The 17,896-nt window shown below is 37.0% G+C and overlaps 4 protein-coding genes across 7 annotated transcripts in view; 1 reads left to right on the forward strand and 3 right to left on the reverse strand.

Annotated features, from left to right (window-relative positions):
• LOC129375391 (formin-like) overlaps nt 1-3,402 on the forward strand; it is a 54,459-nt gene extending 51,057 nt beyond the window's left edge. For 2 of the 4 annotated variants that reach the window (XM_055054437.1, XM_055054439.1), the window contains 5 exons: nt 203-295; nt 1,081-1,132; nt 1,645-1,794; nt 1,963-2,044; nt 3,144-3,341. In XM_055054437.1, coding sequence (XP_054910412.1) covers nt 203-295; nt 1,081-1,132; nt 1,645-1,794; nt 1,963-2,044; nt 3,144-3,188 — 422 coding nt within the window. In that variant the 3' untranslated portion in view covers nt 3,189-3,341. Of the gene's footprint in view, nt 1-202; nt 296-1,080; nt 1,133-1,644; nt 1,795-1,962; nt 2,045-3,143 lie in introns of all 4 variants that reach the window. The other 2 variants (XM_055054436.1, XM_055054438.1) reach the window with 1 other exon arrangement.
• Nucleotides 3,403-3,477: 75 nt separating this feature from the next.
• grem1a (gremlin 1a, DAN family BMP antagonist) lies at nt 3,478-4,921 on the reverse strand. Its single transcript, XM_055054466.1, has 2 exons — nt 4,831-4,921; nt 3,478-4,375 (listed from the first exon to the last, which is right to left on the reverse strand). Exon 2 carries the CDS (start codon nt 4,365-4,367, stop codon nt 3,849-3,851), a length of 519 nt encoding a protein of 172 aa, XP_054910441.1. The 5' UTR covers nt 4,368-4,375; nt 4,831-4,921; the 3' UTR covers nt 3,478-3,848.
• A 91-nt stretch (nt 4,922-5,012) lies between these two features.
• On the reverse strand, nt 5,013-11,572 carry LOC129375235 (uncharacterized). The gene is made up of 13 exons (XM_055054165.1): nt 11,242-11,572; nt 11,078-11,174; nt 10,712-10,968; nt 9,945-10,096; nt 9,770-9,865; nt 9,531-9,704; nt 9,389-9,463; nt 8,973-8,979; nt 7,864-8,123; nt 7,542-7,691; nt 6,948-7,060; nt 6,638-6,691; nt 5,013-5,950 (listed from the first exon to the last, which is right to left on the reverse strand). The coding sequence occupies exons 1-13, from the start codon at nt 11,415-11,417 to the stop codon at nt 5,831-5,833; spliced, it is 1,731 nt and encodes a 576-aa protein (XP_054910140.1). The 5' UTR covers nt 11,418-11,572; the 3' UTR covers nt 5,013-5,830.
• Nucleotides 11,573-12,368: 796 nt separating this feature from the next.
• actc1a (actin alpha cardiac muscle 1a) lies at nt 12,369-17,365 on the reverse strand. Its single transcript, XM_055054458.1, has 8 exons — nt 17,259-17,365; nt 16,193-16,344; nt 15,659-15,787; nt 15,387-15,582; nt 15,142-15,303; nt 13,995-14,186; nt 12,713-12,894; nt 12,369-12,637 (listed from the first exon to the last, which is right to left on the reverse strand). Exons 2-8 carry the CDS (start codon nt 16,319-16,321, stop codon nt 12,494-12,496), a joined length of 1,134 nt encoding a protein of 377 aa, XP_054910433.1. The 5' UTR covers nt 16,322-16,344; nt 17,259-17,365; the 3' UTR covers nt 12,369-12,493.
• Between the last annotated feature and the right edge of the window lie 531 nt (nt 17,366-17,896).

Genomic DNA, 17,896 nt, shown 5'->3' on the forward strand with positions numbered 1-17,896 from the left:
GTATTTGGGAAAATGCCACAACCGTTACATCATAAACAATTTAAATTACATGAATAAACAAAAAAAATAAATCAAATAATTTCAGGGGTTTGCCCCCTATTGCTCACGTGTCGCCGCAACTGTTTGTTTATTTTTATACTCAATGAAATTAATATTGTTCTGTCATATTAAGTTGTACTTTTTGTTTTTATTTTTACTTTAGGATGCGAGAAAAATATTCATAAAGTCTGTTCAGAATCTTCTGAAGAACACCTCCATCCGTTTAAGGACAAGATGGAAGTTTTTGTTTTAACTGGTGAGAATATAAAATAAGATAAAATAATATTTTTATATGTGCATGTTAAAAGAGGAGGTTAAGGAATAAATGTTCCAGAATAAGGAAATGTCAATGTAAATATGTTTTTGTCTAAGAAAATCCGTTTATGTCTTTCTTATCTGTTTGTGTTTTCTCTCATTTGTTCTGGTCCTGAGCTCTTTTAAAATATTTTTTCTACATATACTTTTGTTTTTTCTCTTTGTAGATCTTTATGTCCCTGTCTCAGGAGAAAATAAGCACGCATTTTGTATAAATTGGGTTGTTTATGTCACATTTCTTATAGGAAGCAATCATTTTTATTGCAATAATTTGCAAATTTTGCATCTGTTAATTTTCTTTACTTCACAATTAAGCCATTAAAGTTTTATTTCAATCAATTTTAGGTGCAGTATTTCACTCAGCTTTCTTATTTTGCAGTTTTTCTTGTCAGAATTAATCCAAACAATGTTTTGGCTTTGAGTCGATGAGACTTTTTTCTGAGGTCTGCAGCAGACTGCCAGAACATTCAGTAAGAGAGAGCAGAAGATAATAACTAGAACGACTTATTTTATCATAACGGCGCCACAGTCTGAACAATGGCCTTACTGTTTGAGGAATGACTGTGTAATTAAAGTTTTTCAGAAGCTAAATGGTCGTCCAGCTCTATTAGACAGACTTGTCATCATTCCCTATTCTCCTGCATGCATGTATGTTTGTAGGCTTGCAGCAGGATGCAGCCTGAAGAGGAGGATTAATTCAATGTTTCTTTCTGTTTTTCTCTGCAGCTCGAAAGGAGCATGCAGAAGCTTCATATCAGCTGATGACTATGCAAAAAACGTGAGAAAATTAAACTATTCAATGCAATTCTTATTAAAGCAGTGTTTATGCAGACATTTAAAAAAAAATCTAATTTTCTATTTTAATTTCAGTATTCAAAGATACAATTTTTGTTGTTTTCAGCTTTTTTGTTTCCATTATGTTTTATTAAAGTTTAAATTAACCTCTGGTTTGTAATATCTTTATTTTTATGTAATTTTTTATATTTAGAATTACATAAATATATCAAATTTGGTAAACTTTTCTTATTTACCAACAATTAAAACATTTACATGCAACTCAATGAAATACAGTTTATTATAACTTAATCGCAATATTTTAGGTGAACAAATTTATTAGAGAAATTATTCTCTGATGTAATATCCAGAATCAATTGATGGAAAATTAATTTATTATTGCGTCTCCAGTGAAGTTTTGTGGGAAAATAAATAATTAGAATGAAAGATGTGATTTCTCTACATTTCTGGCCAGATTTATTTTAAAGTTTGTGTCTTGTGGGTCTCTGTGTTCAGTTTCCAGGAAGTTGCTCTGTACTTCGGACTAAAACCCAAACCCGGAGAGAAGGAGGTGACACCGGGTCACCTCTTCATGCTGTGGTTTGAGTTCAGCGCCGACTTCAAGGCCCGATGGAAGAGGGAGAACAAAAACATCTCAAAAGAAAGGTTTGTGTGTCTGAATGTGAAATTTTCACATTTAATTTCTGGATATTATTAAGTTATCCACTAACCTCAGAGGAAACACTGTGAGAGTTTTCCTTCGACTCTAATTTCTTCCACGTCTGGAAAAACTTCAGCAGCATCACTCTGAATGCTCCGGTTTTAATCCGACAGATTAAAAGAGGCTCAGCTGACAGTGAAGAGGATCACTGGGGAGAAGAAAGTCGAAACAAGGAAGATTAACCCCAACAGTCTGGTACGACGTCAGCTTTTGACATTTATCAATGTCTTTGCTTGTTCTGACTTCTAAACTACATGTGTCAAACTGGAGGCCCGTGGGCCAAATCTGGCCCGCCGTAGTTTTTTATGTGGCCCTCTACATTCTAAACTAAACATTAAGTGAGTTTAAATATCATGTTATCAATCAAATCAATGCAGTTTTTATCTTCACTGCCAAATTGTATCAATCAATCCCGCCAGTTTCTACAGAATTATTGTGTAAATTCTCTCAACATCAACCAATTGAGCTAAAACCTGGGTGTTTATTGCAGATTTTATTTTTTGCTGTGTAAGGCAGTGCACTAGTGTGGGTCAGTGAAATGCTAATGTTTGTGCTAATGTTAGCATTAGCCTTTTTCCTAAAGAAAGCGTTTACCTATTTTTCTTACTTGTTAGCCATGTTTAGTATACTGAATGGAGTAAGTCAATGACAGACAACATGCTAGTGATGCCCCACATGCTACTGACAGCATTCATGCTAACATTAGCATTTTAGCTTATGTGTTAATTTTAACATACTGAATGGTGCAAGTCCATGTTAGTCAACATTCTTATTAAAATGGAGGCTGAAATGTAACATTTTCAACTTGCATTATGTTTAATGTCAAATTTATTCATAACATTTGCTCTCTAAGACAATGACAAAACAAATTTGGCTTTGTGCTGCAGGCATAATTGTCTCTTGTTTGCCATATAAAAATGTCTTTTATATCAGTGGATTATTTTGACAGAATAGCCAATGTCCGATGTTAAATTTTACAGCTAATATTGTCCGATACTGATACCATGCAGCATTCCTTAGCATTTACCGTTATAAATAAGCAGAAATATTTTCAAATTAGTACCACAAACACTTTGATTTTCATTCCAGTAAAATCAAAAAGTCCTGGAGGGACTGAAAGATGTTCAATAATATTATTTCATTTTAATGATTGATATTTTAGAAGTTTGTGAACAGGGTTTACCAAAACAATCTGGCACAACCGGCCCTTTCAGAGCATTGATTATCTTAATTTGGCCCAAAATCAAAATGAGTTTGACACCGCTGATCTAATCCAATATTTTGCTTCCAACAGAAGGAACGACTGCGCCAGAAAGAAGCTCAAGTTTCTTCTCCTTAAAAATTTTAACTTTTGGCTCCTGATATTTAAATATCCCCAGATATCTGGAGAGAACCAGAAGAGGACCAGGACAGAAAATCTACATTTTCATCAGCCGACCAAAATATTTGTTCTTTAATGTAATTTAAGTTTTAACAATGTAGATAGTTCATATCCAACTATTAGATTTTTTAAAGATTTGTAATTATTTTCACAAAAATAAACTTTCATGGATTTTCACTGCATCTTTTTTCAAAAATAAAACATTATAACAAAGCCATGGTGTATTTTGTTTATTTAAGCAGCAGAATACAAAAATCAGCTCAATAAATTAGAATACCACTTTGAACTACTTTTTACTGAAACTGAAACATTTACACAGAGAATGATCAATTTCAAGTATTATTATCCATTTAGTTTTGATGATAACAGAATAGAAGTAACAAAACCCAAAATTAAATTAAAATTAAACAATTCATCACTACAAAATAAAATAAAATGTTGCTCTTGGGGCCCCGTGGTGGTGTTGGGGCCCCAAGCAGCCTGGTAACTCGCACATGCCTTGGGCCGGCTTTGGACTCTACAGCAGTTCAGTCAAGTTTCATCATCCAAGGTGTCCTCAGTCTGGTACCCTGACGCCGTTTTCTTGATTTATTGACGGTCCTGTCATCCAGCTGTGGCTCAGTCCGTGTTGATGTTTACGCAGCGGCACTGCTTCACGCGCTGGACCCGCTTCCTCCGCGTGCTGGGCGTCTGACCCGGACAAAACAGCGTGAGGGTGATGGTGCTGAACGTCTTCGGTCTGCAGGCGGAGCATGCCTGGAACACGCCGCCGTCCTGGTAAGTGTGCCGCGGGATGTAGAAGGAGTTGCACTGTCCGTAGCAGAAGCGGTTGGTGATGGTGCGGCTCAGGCAGCCCTCCTCCTGGACGGTCTGCTTCAGCATCTGCGTCTTGCACCAGTCCGTCCGCAGGTAGCGGCGCTCCGTGACGAGCAGCGCCTCCCGGCTGGACTCCAGGATCTCATCTGTCACGGCTGAGGACGCGGCGCCGCGGGAGAGAAGCGCGGAGAGAGGAGGCTGGAGGCATCCGTCCGATTCGTTCGGGTTGACGGCTTGAAATGGGTCGGACTCGGCGCTGCTCGGCCGCGGAAACAGAAGAGCCAGGACTGCTTTAAAGATCAGACCCGAATGGGAATGCATCGCTGAAGCTGAAAAGAGAACAATGGAGAGCATTTTACGCACAGCTTTTACGCACAAACTCCCGTTTTGGCCAGGAAACAACCGTATTTTACCCCTCTGTCCTGTGAATTTCCCTTATTTCCTTTATTTTTACATCCAAAACTTGACATAAAGCTCTGAAAAGCCACCTGCAGTGAACCCCGCTGAAAACTTCCTGGTTATTCCTCCAAATACTGATTTCTGAACTCTTCCAGAGTAGAAACGGTGTTTCTAAATGAATATGAACCTTTTCTTTGCATCTTTATTTTCTGCAAATAAATTTTTGTTCAGACATCAGTATTTATAGAATAAAACGGTGTTCATTTTACTAAAACATAAACCTATAAAAAGTAAACAGAAACTGAGTGTTTTAAGAGGTCTAAATTTTCTCCAGAACTGTCCAAGCTCTAATTCAGGAAATAGTCCGTCGTGTATCTCCGCTTACCTGCTGTGTGTTAAATCCCCCTAAATAACTTTGTTATGTGCTCAAGATGTTCTCCCTCTGCTTGTCCTGGCTTCTCTGAAGCAGCTTTAAGTGTCAGCAGAAGAAAACACCTCCCACCCCGATCCTCACTTTATCTTTATGGAAACAGGAAAAAAACAAACAAAACTTCCAGACTTTGTCAATGCAGATAAGTCGTTTATTTGACTTTACAAAACAAGAACAGAAGACAAACATTTTGACAAGATGCAGTAAACAAGATAAGAGTCACTGCATCATGAAGAGAAAAAGCTCCAAATATGTGTCATGCGGCAGTGAAGATGTTCATAAGCAGATTTTAAATAAAAGCAGGTTTATGGATGTTTAAGAGACAAATGAATCATAAAATTTTTAAAAAATGTGAGTAAAAGTTTTCTCTGTACTGCTGTGAATAAATAAGCTATAATTTAACCTCCAGACATTGTCAATGTCAATAAATAGCCGTTTCTTAAAATTAAATATTTAACATCTTTTCACACATCCAAGATTTTGAGATAGTTTTTGTGGCACTAATTTAGAAATTTTTGTAAGAAGTTTCAATTATAATTATGATGCCAAATTTGGATTTTTATTAATTGCTGCATCGGTCCTGGACTGTAGCTCAACATCAGGTAAAGTTGAGGCACTTAAACTCTTTGGCCAATTTTGAGAAAACTTTGCAGTAAAAATAAAAAAAATGTGAGAATCTGCAGATTTTGCATAAATTCTGCAGCTTTGTGTAAAACTGGAGGGACTAATTGATGCGATCTGGAGTCTAGAGGGCCACATAAAAAGCTACGGCGGGCCAGATTTGGCCCCCAGGCCTCGAGTTTGACACGTGCTTTAGGCGAATCACCAGATAGATCTTGGCAGAATTTTAAGTCAATGAAAATGCAGCGTTTCTGCTGAAAACACTGTCCCAATGACTGATGAAACAAATCCTTGAATGTGGAGCCTACAAACATTTTCCAAGTTTTCCCACATTTCAGATTGCAGGTTTGCTGGGAGCCGCGGTGGTCGACGCTTCTTCTTCGGAGAAATTGGGAACAGATTTCTTGGCAACCACGTTGTCCAACCTTTGACCCTGTAAATAAGGGTTGATGCTCTGTGGAAACAGACATGAGGAATATTTACGCAACTTCATAAATATTGGTTTCATATTGGTTTATTAGAAGGATTAATTTATTCAGGATCAACTGTTTGAGATTATCGACACCAAAACTGAATGTTTTACACTTCACATTAAATTGTCCTTTGTCTTCATTATTCCACCTACACTATAAGATGCACCAATGCATTTAAATGCTGCATGTGTGGTTTAAGAGCAAATCTACAAGAAAATAAATTTGCACACCCAATTTTTTTTTTTTTTTTTTTTTTATAAATTACAAAAGTTGCTTTGTTGTATAATTATTCCACTCTGGAAACAGATGGCTCTATCCAAGTACCTACCCTAAAAAGAGTATATTTATAAAATTAAAACATATGCAAGTAAAAAAAAAAGATATATATATATACAAAGCCTGCTGGTTGGGGGCTTGGCAGTCATTTATCCATCGTGTTTTTGAGTTAAAAATATCACTTGATAATTATGTGTTATTGGAAAATTAACATCTGAATACCAAACACTTAACAAAAACTTAAACAGGTAATGTTTAGCCTGATGGAGCATAAGTAAAGCCAGGTGGCCCGCCAGGCTTACGATACACTGAGGACATTTCTCAAACTTAATCCTACAAATGGAAAAAAAGGGCAAAAGTATTAAAAAAAAAAAAAAAGTTAAATATTTTACCCTTTTCCTTCTCTTTGGTCCTCCCTTCAGCTTTTGGTATAAAAGCTCTTTGTTCTGAAAGAAAACAAAGAAAAATGTAAACAAAGTTGTACCTCATGTGTTTTCAAATCAAACACCAAATATATAATAACATTTTGCAGGAAATGGAAGATCTCAATTTAAAATAAAGTTTATATTTTGCCCAAATGGAGGGAAATAATCTAAAACAAAGAAGCTCAAAGATCCCAAATTTAGATCAGTTTGAAGCTTCTGATAACATTACATTGAATCATTTTTAGAAATAATTGTAAGTGTTTGCCGATTCCCTCACCCACTTTCCCAGAGCGGGGTAGTCATGCTCTGGGTCGAAGAGGTGCTGGTGTTTCTGAAACTCCCTGCTGAACTCAGCCGTGTCCGGAGCATTTTCCAAGCAACCATCTCCTGCTGAGAATAAAAATAAATAAATACAAAAATCAGATACTTTCATGAATTAATAAAGTGTCAGAAAATAGACATTATTCGTCGTTATACCATCCGATGTAAATCCTCACCAACAAAAATTAAATATTCCCTGTTTTAAGTTTTTTTGTATACTGTAAAAACAAAAATTACCAAATATTTTTGATCTAGTTCATAGCAAGCTTGAAATAACAAAATTAACTCACAGGTAAATTTTAGCAAGATAGAGACTTGTTTTAAGTAAATTCCTTAATATTGATGAAATGCATGTATAAAGCTGCCAATAAAAGACACATTCATCCTCTTAAGTTTAACAAAACCTAAGCAAATCTACAATTTGCAAAATAAAATAAAGCAATAAATGCCTTTATTTAGGCATTTATTGCTTTTAAAAGTCACTGTCTGTCTGCATATTTACATTGGTGGCTCAGAACATAGAAATGGAGGTTATTTTTAAAGTTCCTACCAGTTTTTCCCAGGGGGCAGGGGTTTGGAGGGTCTGGGTAGCTGTGGTCATCGCTGAAGTCTTTGGGAACATTGTCGCCTGTCAGCTCAGCCACGATGTTTGGGATGTTTCCGTAAGGACCGAGGTGCTGCAGGCCTTCATGAGCACCACCTGGTGGGCAGAAGAGGCATGACAACCATCAACATCATTCCTACAATTAAAAAAAACAAACATCTTACTTCTGTCACTTCTGCGGTGCTCCTAATCTTACTCCAGATTGTTCCTTAAGGAACAAACAGACTGGTGAAAACATTTTATTAAAATGAGGGGTGGTTTTGATTACCTTGTATGCTCTGAGGCCCTACGATGTTCGTGGCCTGATGTGCGGGGTACTCCACCCGGGGCCGAGCGATGCCCAGCTGCTCCATGACGCCGTGCAGCAGCCGCTGGATGTCGGCCTCGGACACCTGGTCCACCGCCGTGCGGGGGCTGCGGGCTGCAGCTCCACCGAGCTGCAGGCCCAGCAGCAGTCCGAGCAGAGAGAGCCGCGCCGAGGATCCCATTTCTGTCATCTGCGGGGGTGAAGAAGCGCACACGAAGCATCTTTGGACAAATGGCACGTAACCATCAACGAACAGCTGTTTATACTGAGTCAGTAAATAATTAGCCTGAACTTTGACCCTAAATCAGAACAGACTGAATGGAGCAAGCCGTTATCTAAAGTGTAAAATTATGAAATGGATATACATTTATGATGCGCCACTCTCTGGAAACAGCCGAAAATAATCAGATTACACGTTAAATTCAACCGCATGATCTGTTCTTTTTAATAAGTTTATTTTATGTACATTTGAAAAAGAAACGCACAAATACAAAAAAATGTTTTTCTTTACCTTGAATGCGTAGACGGACGAACCTGTTTACTCCGTCAAGTCAATCACGATGAAAACACGACTTCCGTTTTACTTTCAGAATAAAATACATTAGTCCGACATCTCAAAGTAACTCGTGCAAAAGCGAATTTCCAGCCACTTTCAATCAATGTTACATACAGAAAATGTTAATATTTAACAGTTATCGCTCAGGTTACAACGATTGATACACCAACTCGTTGTTAAACACAGATTTGGTGCAACCAACTAAATAGTGTAACTTAATTTGAAAGTCACATTTCCGGTGTTGTGAAACCGCTTCACGGACCAGAAGCAGTTGCTAGGAAACCAGAATTCCTATTTCCTCATTGGTGGCATACTTACGCCATTTTGTTTATAATTTCATTTAATTGTTCAACTTGGAAATACCGCAGAAATTTTAATGCTGATATTTTTAAATGAAAAGCTTTAGTTAAATTGCTTCTATATGACCTGATAAGGCCTTTAAAACTATATAATCAATTTATTCCATGCTGAACAGTAAAAAAAATGTTCACGATTCAAAACTACATTTAAATACTGAGACACTATCAGGAAGAAAGTTTAAGTTTTAACAATGTTTAAATTAGAAAATTCTTAGGATTAGGAAAGTGGAAATGATTAACTTAAAACCAAGCAAGATTCGTTTCAATGGCACTCAGAGGTGGATCTAAAAGCTGATTTTTAAGGAAATGCATGGCACTTTTCATATTTGTTCAAACATTTTACTTCACTCTGGTTTGCATTAAAATGTACTGAAGTTTGTTGATTTAACATGAAAACATTTGTAATCTAAGGAAGAAGTCAAGTACTTTTCTGCACTTCAGTCAAAAAGGTAAGTCACATAAAAACATTTATTTAAAAGAGAAAAAAAGTCTGATACAACAAAATTTGTTCCAATATTTTTCAGAGATGGACAGACATGGGACACAAGTAAAATTCAGATTGGTGAAGAACGTCTCCTCCAGTTTTTGTGCTGCAGTCTCTCCAGGGCAGTAACAAAAGTTTTGTTTGAAGATCTGCAGCTTTGATCTACAAACATGCATATTAGTTATTCTTTCCACAACAGAAGCGTTGTCCATTTTAAAATAATTTCTACCTTTGTTAGGCATGCTTGTCCTGAACAGCTGGATGTTGGGGAAGGTTTCCAGACCAATGCTTCTCCTCAGCTTTGGGTCACCTCTCGTTACGCAGATAAGAGTCGGCTCAGAAACTGTTAGTCTGAGCTTTGGCTTACTCTGAATCCAGAGCATAATCTTCTCAGATCGTTTTACTGAGAAAAAAAAATGCAACTTCAATCAAGTAAATTTAAATTCCTCAGGAATAAATGTATTTTACCTGTTAAGCTGCGCATCTTTTGGTTTCTTTTCTTGCACACATCCTCCAGATGAATAAAATATTTCATGCTGTCCATAACAGATTTAGGAATCACACCTAAAAGATGATGCATTTAAAAGAAAGTCAGCCAAAGACATTTTAAAATGATATCCAGCCAATATAATTAATTTATTACCAAAAACATGAGGAAACTCTATGAAAGTGCGCAGGACAAGAACTCGAAGTTCAAGTCGTTCTTGTGACATTTCGGTTTTGTTGGGCGGCGGTAAGAGACATGGGACGAAGACTGTGGCCAGATTGGAGCTGGTCATCAAGTTGTCAGAGCATCTGAGGAAAGAAGGAGAAAATTTGTTTATGATTAGGACTAATTTCATTCTCAGTTTGAGAGCACTCCGACAAACAAAATGGCCCAACAGAGAACTGATATATGTCAACATTATCTTTTTGTAAACTAGAACTCTAAAATAAAGACTCCGGAAGAAATAAAACTGACTCTAAATGATGCAGCATTTAAAAATAGGAATAGTTTTGTTCACAAGATAAGTGATTTATTAAAAAAAAACAAAAAAAAACTACACCAGCATCATCTTACCATTTCCTGTCATCTTTGTCTTTTCTGCAACATTCGCTTGTTTATCACAACTCATGATGAGGCATGTAAATGCCTTTAAATTATATTTGTGCGCTTTACTCGTGTCACTATGTTGCGTCACTGTATGGGGTCAAACTAGCCAGGTTTACAGCCTGTGATGTCATTGTTTGAACACGTTTTAGAGGGAAAAAAATGTTGCAAAATCCAGAGAAGTAAATGGCTGATATTTTCATCCATTTTTTCTTCCTATAAGTGTGTCTCAGTGGTAATACTTTGCAAACAAAACAAACAAAAAACTATTTTCTGTGTCTATGGCTCCAATATTCCCCACTCTTAATATTCATTCATACCTCTGAGAAACTTTGTGAAGGAAGTCAAACAGATACTGCAAGCAGGATGAGTTTCTGGCTGGAAGCAAACAGGACAGTAACTGGAGGGCGGCCATCTTGGCCTGGAGGTCAGGGATGGCCTGCGCTTTCAGCAGGGCTGCATGAACCTCAGATGGGAACAGGAGCTCAGGAAGCTCCCTGCAAAACTGTTTGACCAGGGTAGCGATATCATAGGGGGAAGCAGTGGACAAGGCATCATCCCCACGATTCAATTTCTCCTAAAAAAGTAATGTTTATGTTGATGCATGGTAGTTATAAACATAGAAAACAGATAAAAAGTACTGCATGTGAGTATTTAATACGGTTTACATGGAAGATACATCTTACCCTGAGGATCTTAACACGAGGAAGGGAGCCTGGTTTTCTGAACAGGCCCACAGTAGCAATACGGTCCAACAGAAAAGAGCAACCATCCACTAAAAAGCTAAGATGGAAAACAAAACACTGGGTTCAGTCAAGCCAATCAGTGTTTACTTGCTGCATTCACTTACCAGGGTACAAGACCAAATTCAGGAATGTATCGTCTGGGCAAATTTTCCAGAGGGACCCCAAACACCTTGGCTCCAGTGTACACCAATTTCCCTTTCTTCTTTGCAAAGTTCTTCACATGAATCCCATAAAGGGCTTGGAGGTGAAATCTAATCACGTTACTGTCTGTAATCTTCATTTCAAAAACAAGAATCCAAGAGCAGCCAGCAGTTTTCTGTGAACCTGGCAAAATACCTAAGAAAATGAACCTACAGACATAGAAGAAAGCTCTAATATGCTAATTATACTGATGAGTTTCACCTGGGACACAGAAGAAGGGAAGTGTTGCATTCAGGTGACAAAGGGAAGATAGTTGACATGAGTTTTTATCTTGCTCAACATTTTTACTCGACATTTTTCACTCTTCCAATAGAAAAAATAAACTATTCTTCAACTAAGGGAAGGCTTTGAGGATAAAACCTCCCCAGTTTTCATTCTCTTTACTAATAAGGGGATTATTTACTCGTAAACATAGCGGATGCGCGCGCAGCTTGAGCACAGGGAGCCGTTGGGAGACCTCTGGTTCCCATGGTTACCCGCGTTCATCTTGTTGTTTTTACTGTTAGCATGTTGTGAGTCGCTGTGCTACAACGTTTTTTATCCCAGCGGAATAAAAATAAGTTATTCTACCTAATTAACATTTATGAATGAGATGCGTCCGAACGACCCGTAAGCATTAAACGGGAGTGAGTCGATAAATGATGAGAGAAAATGGCACAAACGTCAAACATTACTAACTGGCAATATTGAAGCAATTTACGCATGCGCAGTAGAGTGGCTGCTGACAATCCCTCTATTTATTTAATGCAAGTGCTTTTCACCTCAATTAGAGGTTGTACTTAAATTGAATAAAATGTAATCAGACTGAAACCAAACCATTTGATCATTTGTAAAATAATCTCCAAAACTCAAACTAAATAGTAATAATAATAATCAATGACTGCTGATAGTGTATTGTTATTGTGCTGGCTTTTAGTATTTTTAAATAAGTTGTTACCAAACCCACCAAATACTTACAACATCATTAAATGTAATTTTATCAAAACAAAATATAACTAATAGACAAAAACAAATCTCCAAACCTTTGAACTGCATTTTAAAAAACTATTTATTATTACAACAGTACATGTATATACATCACAACACAGTAGAAATAAAGTTATGGAAAGTAAGCTAGTTTGGTTGTTGGTTCTGGTTTTGGCTCTGATTGGTGATTTAGAAGCACTTCCTGTGGACGATGGAGGGGCCGGCTTCATCATACTCCTGCTTGCTGATCCACATCTGCTGGAAAGTGGACAGAGACGCCAAGATGGAGCCACCGATCCAAACGGAATATTTCCTCTCAGGAGGAGCAATGATCTGCAAGGAGACATGAGAGAAAGGTTTTTCCAAAAAATGTATACCGTATAGCTTCCCATAAGGAGTCATGCTCACCTTGATTTTCATGGTGCTCGGGGCCAAGGCGGTGATTTCTTTCTGCATACGGTCGGCAATACCAGGGTACATGGTGGTTCCACCAGACAACACGTTGTTGGCATAAAGGTCCTTACGAATGTCAATGTCGCACTTCATGATGCTGTTGTAAGCGGTTTCATGGATGCCAGCAGACTCCATACCTGAGAAAGTTACACAACAAATGTTTCATAAATTTACAGTGAAATGTGAAGTTTAGAGAAAACATTTCAAATCAAATAATTCGCAATAGCTCAAAACCTAAACAGCTAATATTCTTTCTTTTTGTTTTAAATATGTAATATTTCAGTCCAACAGTGGCATTTTAGGGTCATTACACGGAGAATAAAGAGAGTACATTTCCACCAGAAAAATCTGAAATATTTAGATTAATCTCAGAAAAATGCTAGAAAAAATTGTGGAAACTTCAAAAAATGAAAATGCGATAGAAAAAAAGAGAAATTTTGAGATTAGCATAAGTTTGAAAACGCAACAATTTTCAATATTTGGAAATTATCTGAGTTTGAAAAGTTGTAAATTTGAAAAATTTTCTAGAAAACGTGGAAATTTCTGAGTTGAATAGTACAAAATTTTAACATTTTGGAAATGTTCTTTGTTTCAAAAACTAAAAATTTTTAACTTTTGAAACTTTGAAAAGTCAGCAATTTTTGATATTTGGAAAATGAGTTTTAAAAGTTGCAAGTTTGCTATAAAAAAAGAACAATCTCTTGAAAAAACATGGAGATTTCTGAGCTTGAAATGTTAAAAAAATCTTACATTTTTCAAAATTTGAAATTTCAACGTTTTTTTTTTTATTTTAGAAAATTAGAGTCTTTCTCACAAATTTGCAACTTTTCCAACATCAGATATTTCCAAGATTTTTCTACAAAACTTCTGTGATCTAAAAATTTCTTTTTTTTTCTGTAGCACATTTTTGATTATTCAAACTAAAACATTTTCATCTTTTTTCAAGAACATTTCAGAAATTTTTCTCACAGAAATTTACTCTTGTTTTCTATCCACAGTGGCACTAATACATGACATAATTCATATATACATAAAAACTAAAATTTACAACTGAAAACTTGCATGTATATGTAAAACAATGGTTGTGGTCAAAATAATTATAGCAGATTGTCGTTTTCTCCAAAAATATATTTTACCATGGAAGTAAAACAGCTTAATTTTTTTTTTTGCCAATGTTTTTGTAAAATGTTTCTGTTGTTTCGGTCTGTTTTGGTTGTTGCTGCGGGTCTTGGCTCACCGATGAAGGAAGGCTGGAACAGAGTCTCTGGGCAGCGGAAACGCTCATTGCCGATGGTGATGACCTGGCCGTCGGGAAGCTCGTAGCTCTTCTCCAGGGAGGATGAGGAGGCGGCGGTCGCCATCTCGTTCTCGAAGTCCAGTGCTACATAGCACAGCTTCTCCTTGATGTCTCGCACAATCTCACGCTCAGCTGGAGAGAAACATGATCTCAGTTCATTCAAAAAGTATCACCAGACATTCAACATGTGAACTCCAATGAACTAGATAATCACATGACAACTTATATATTGTTTCTCAAACAAATTAGCTGTATCCATTAGCTTAGCACAAGTTTGCTAGAGATAGTTTGTTCCAGTGCTTGTAACAATTATTTACTCACCAGTCAATTTTTAATCTTCTTAAGGAGAAGTTGTGTTTAAATTGAACAAATGTAATCAGACTTAATTTTTTTTAAATAGTTTTTTAAGTATACAGAACCAGCTATAACCAGTAGCTTAGCACAGGTTTGCTAGTTAATCATTCAAAACTGGTCTAATCCAGTACAATTAAATGTAAATTTTTTTAAATCAGTAATAAACTTTTCATGATCTAAAGAAATTGCATTTAAATTGAACAAATTGTAATCACACTTAACGATTCATTATTCTTTATTTTTCAAGCAAACCTAATCAGGCTTTTCCATTAGCTTAGCACAGATTTGCTAGCTTCATCTCGAGAGTCAACTAAAAAGTAAACACTTGTGTTTTACATTGCAGTGCATATGTGTTTTGTAAATACTAATTTAAAAGGTGCTTTAGATAAATGAAGAATTAATTTTTTGGTTTATTAATTTGTTAAGAAAATAATTTGCTAATGCTACATCTGGTGACATTAGCAAAACATCCATTTGTCTCCTTTTAAGTACATAATGTTCTAAGCTTAAAAGTGTTGAATATGTTTAGTATAAAGTTTAGGCTAAGCTATATTAGTTTTTATTTGCAAGAAATACACTATATCTTTTGTTGAAATAAAAAATTTTAGACATTGTTTTTAACTATTTCTAAAGATTTATCACCCAATAGTGGATTTTTAGTTAAACTAAGTGATTTGCTAATACTAGATGTAATATTTTAGTTTTACTTTTATAATTGGTAACACTATAATACCTGTGGTGACAAAAGAGTAGCCACGCTCAGTCAGGATTTTCATCAGGTAGTCAGTGAGGTCCCGACCAGCCAGATCAAGACGCATGATGGCGTGCGGCAGAGCGTAACCCTCATAGATTGGTACGTTGTGTGTCACCCCATCCCCAGAGTCCAGTACAATACCTGTTGAGAAAAATTTTTTAAAAATTCTTCACCAAAGAGTTCACTTTTACTGTGATGTGGCGTAAACTGTGGTAGAGTCTCACCAGTGGTACGTCCAGAGGCATAGAGGGACAGGACAGCCTGGATGGCAACATACATGGCAGGGACATTGAAGGTTTCAAACATGATCTGAGTCATCTTCTCTCTGTTGGCCTTTGGGTTGAGAGGGGCTTCAGTCAGCAGGGTGGGGTGCTCCTCTGGAGCCACACGGAGCTCATTGTAGAAAGTGTGATGCCAGATCTAGAAACATTAAAAAGTGATGATTGATTTTGATGTTTCACCTCACATTTACTGCTGATTCGCTTCCATGTCTCACCTTCTCCATGTCGTCCCAGTTGGTGATAATGCCATGCTCGATGGGGTACTTCAGGGTCAGGATACCCCTCTTGCTCTGGGCCTCATCTCCCACGTAGCTGTCCTTCTGACCCATACCCACCATCACACCCTGCCAGCGACACAAATTCATTTCAGATATGAAAAATCTACCTTTTAGTTACTGACTCTTTGCGTGTGACGTCAGAACTCCGCGAACACTTGTTACAAGGTAAGAAGATTGATGTTTATTTACTTTATAAGTAATTATGATTATAAAGATGTAGAAGGTGCATCTGACCACCAGTAACCATGCAAACAACACTCCACAATCAAGTAGCCTAGCATGTATGAAAAAAAATGGTTAGCATCTTGTATATGTGGACAAATTAGCTTGACTTGAGCAAGCAGAAGCCATGAATAAATTGGGAAAAACAACTTTGGAAAACAATTTCAGTCGCTCTGTTCAATACCCATGTTCCTCACTTTGATTGATTAAGTGACGTCACATGCAAAGGGTCATTAGCAGTTGCCTCACCTGGTGACGGGGGCGTCCAACAATGGATGGAAAGACGGCGCGGGGGGCATCATCACCAGCAAACCCCGCCTTGACCAAACCAGAGCCATTGTCGCACACCAATGCGGTGGTCTCATCATCGTCACACATGTTTGGTCTGTTGTGTTGGCCTTCTGCAAAACCCAAAACATGGGAACGCACTCAGAAATGGCTCGGTTCTGTGAAGCAATCTGGCGCTATTTTTGCTATGCAGACACCCTTAAGTTGTTTAATCTCCACTCTAAGATTGTGACAAGCTAAAACTGGACTCAAACAAACTAACACGTCTATTTTAAGCCTCAGCAGCCCAACTCCTGCTCAGTGTCTCATTGTTAAGCCATGGCCAGTTAACAGCTGATGCAGTGACAAGTGGCAGGAGGTCTGGGTCTCCTCTCAGCTGTCGTGGACAATAAACTCCTGTTTGGATCCTGAACACATGCTCAGATCTTTCTAGGTTTTCTGGGATGCATCCAAAGTGCCAGTCCTTGTTTTAGACGTCCAAATTACACAAAGCATCTATTGAATGAAATAGATGCTTGAAGCAAACCAAAACTTTTAAACTCCAAATGTGACTTTGTGATTCTTAAATGTTCAGCTGTTCCTGTTCGGTTAGCAAAATATCCTTTGTTTTTAAAGCAATGTAGAAATCTTTAGATGTGTTTAATTTTATGCAAAACAATTGACACTGTAGTTGCATAAAACTAAACATTCTCCTTGTAAAGTTAAGTAATGTAAATTTATGTGAAATAACCGAAAAATAAAGCCTAATAATGTTGGGGTTTAAAATAAAATTCACTCTCTTGCAAAATCACCTTTTTAAGGAGATGTAGAGTTTTTTAAATCTACTTAATTTTATGCAACACAATTGACATTATAGTTGTATAAAACTAAACATTCTCCTTGTAAAGGTTTCTACATTAATCCACCATTAAGTGAATCCAAATATTCCTTCAGTTTCTTTCACAAACCATCCAATTCAGCAAACAAAACGAGCAGCAAGAAAGTAGAAATTCAGTATCTTCTGAGCCAGATTGTAAAAGATACTCACCAAGCTGGAACCAGTGGGCTGGAGTTTCCTCTGGGATTCGGGGGTCGAGGGAGTGAGGGCCTCCTTAAATATGATTCAGCATGCTGAGGCTGGCGGCCGGTGGGTGGGCTCAGGACTTCACGCAAGTCCAAATTAAGTGTTGCTCAGCAAAAAGGCAGCGTAAAGTGGATCCCGTGTCAGAATGGAGAGATATTTCCTTTGACAGTTTAAAGGTCCTGGATGAGACATAACCAGCAGCACTTTTTACGGTCCCAATAAACTGCTAAGTAGCTTTTATAGTGTGTGTGACCAGAGTTTATTATGACTCAGGGTTAATGTAGCTTTTAATGCAGGGGTCTGGTTTTTAAACATGGTTGGATGTTATAATTATTATAGTTATTTGGATTTATGAACAAAACATCATTGGCAACAGGAATGTGCATAAGACTGATATATTAACATAAACATAACACGCTATGAAGAGTCATTCAGTAAATAATGACAGTTATTTGGCAATTTTAATTGACTTTCAATGCAACTTTTGGTACAATTTTTTTATTAAAATTGTCTATTTACCAAATAATGCAAAGTTGACACTTTTTAACGCAAGATATGATAGAAAATTATATTAAAAGTGTCACTATTTAGTAAATAATGAA

This window comes from Poeciliopsis prolifica, unplaced genomic scaffold (assembly GCF_027474105.1).
Source record: "Poeciliopsis prolifica strain line A6 unplaced genomic scaffold, Auburn_PproV2 SCAFFOLD039, whole genome shotgun sequence".
Taxonomy (NCBI): domain Eukaryota; kingdom Metazoa; phylum Chordata; class Actinopteri; order Cyprinodontiformes; family Poeciliidae; genus Poeciliopsis; species Poeciliopsis prolifica.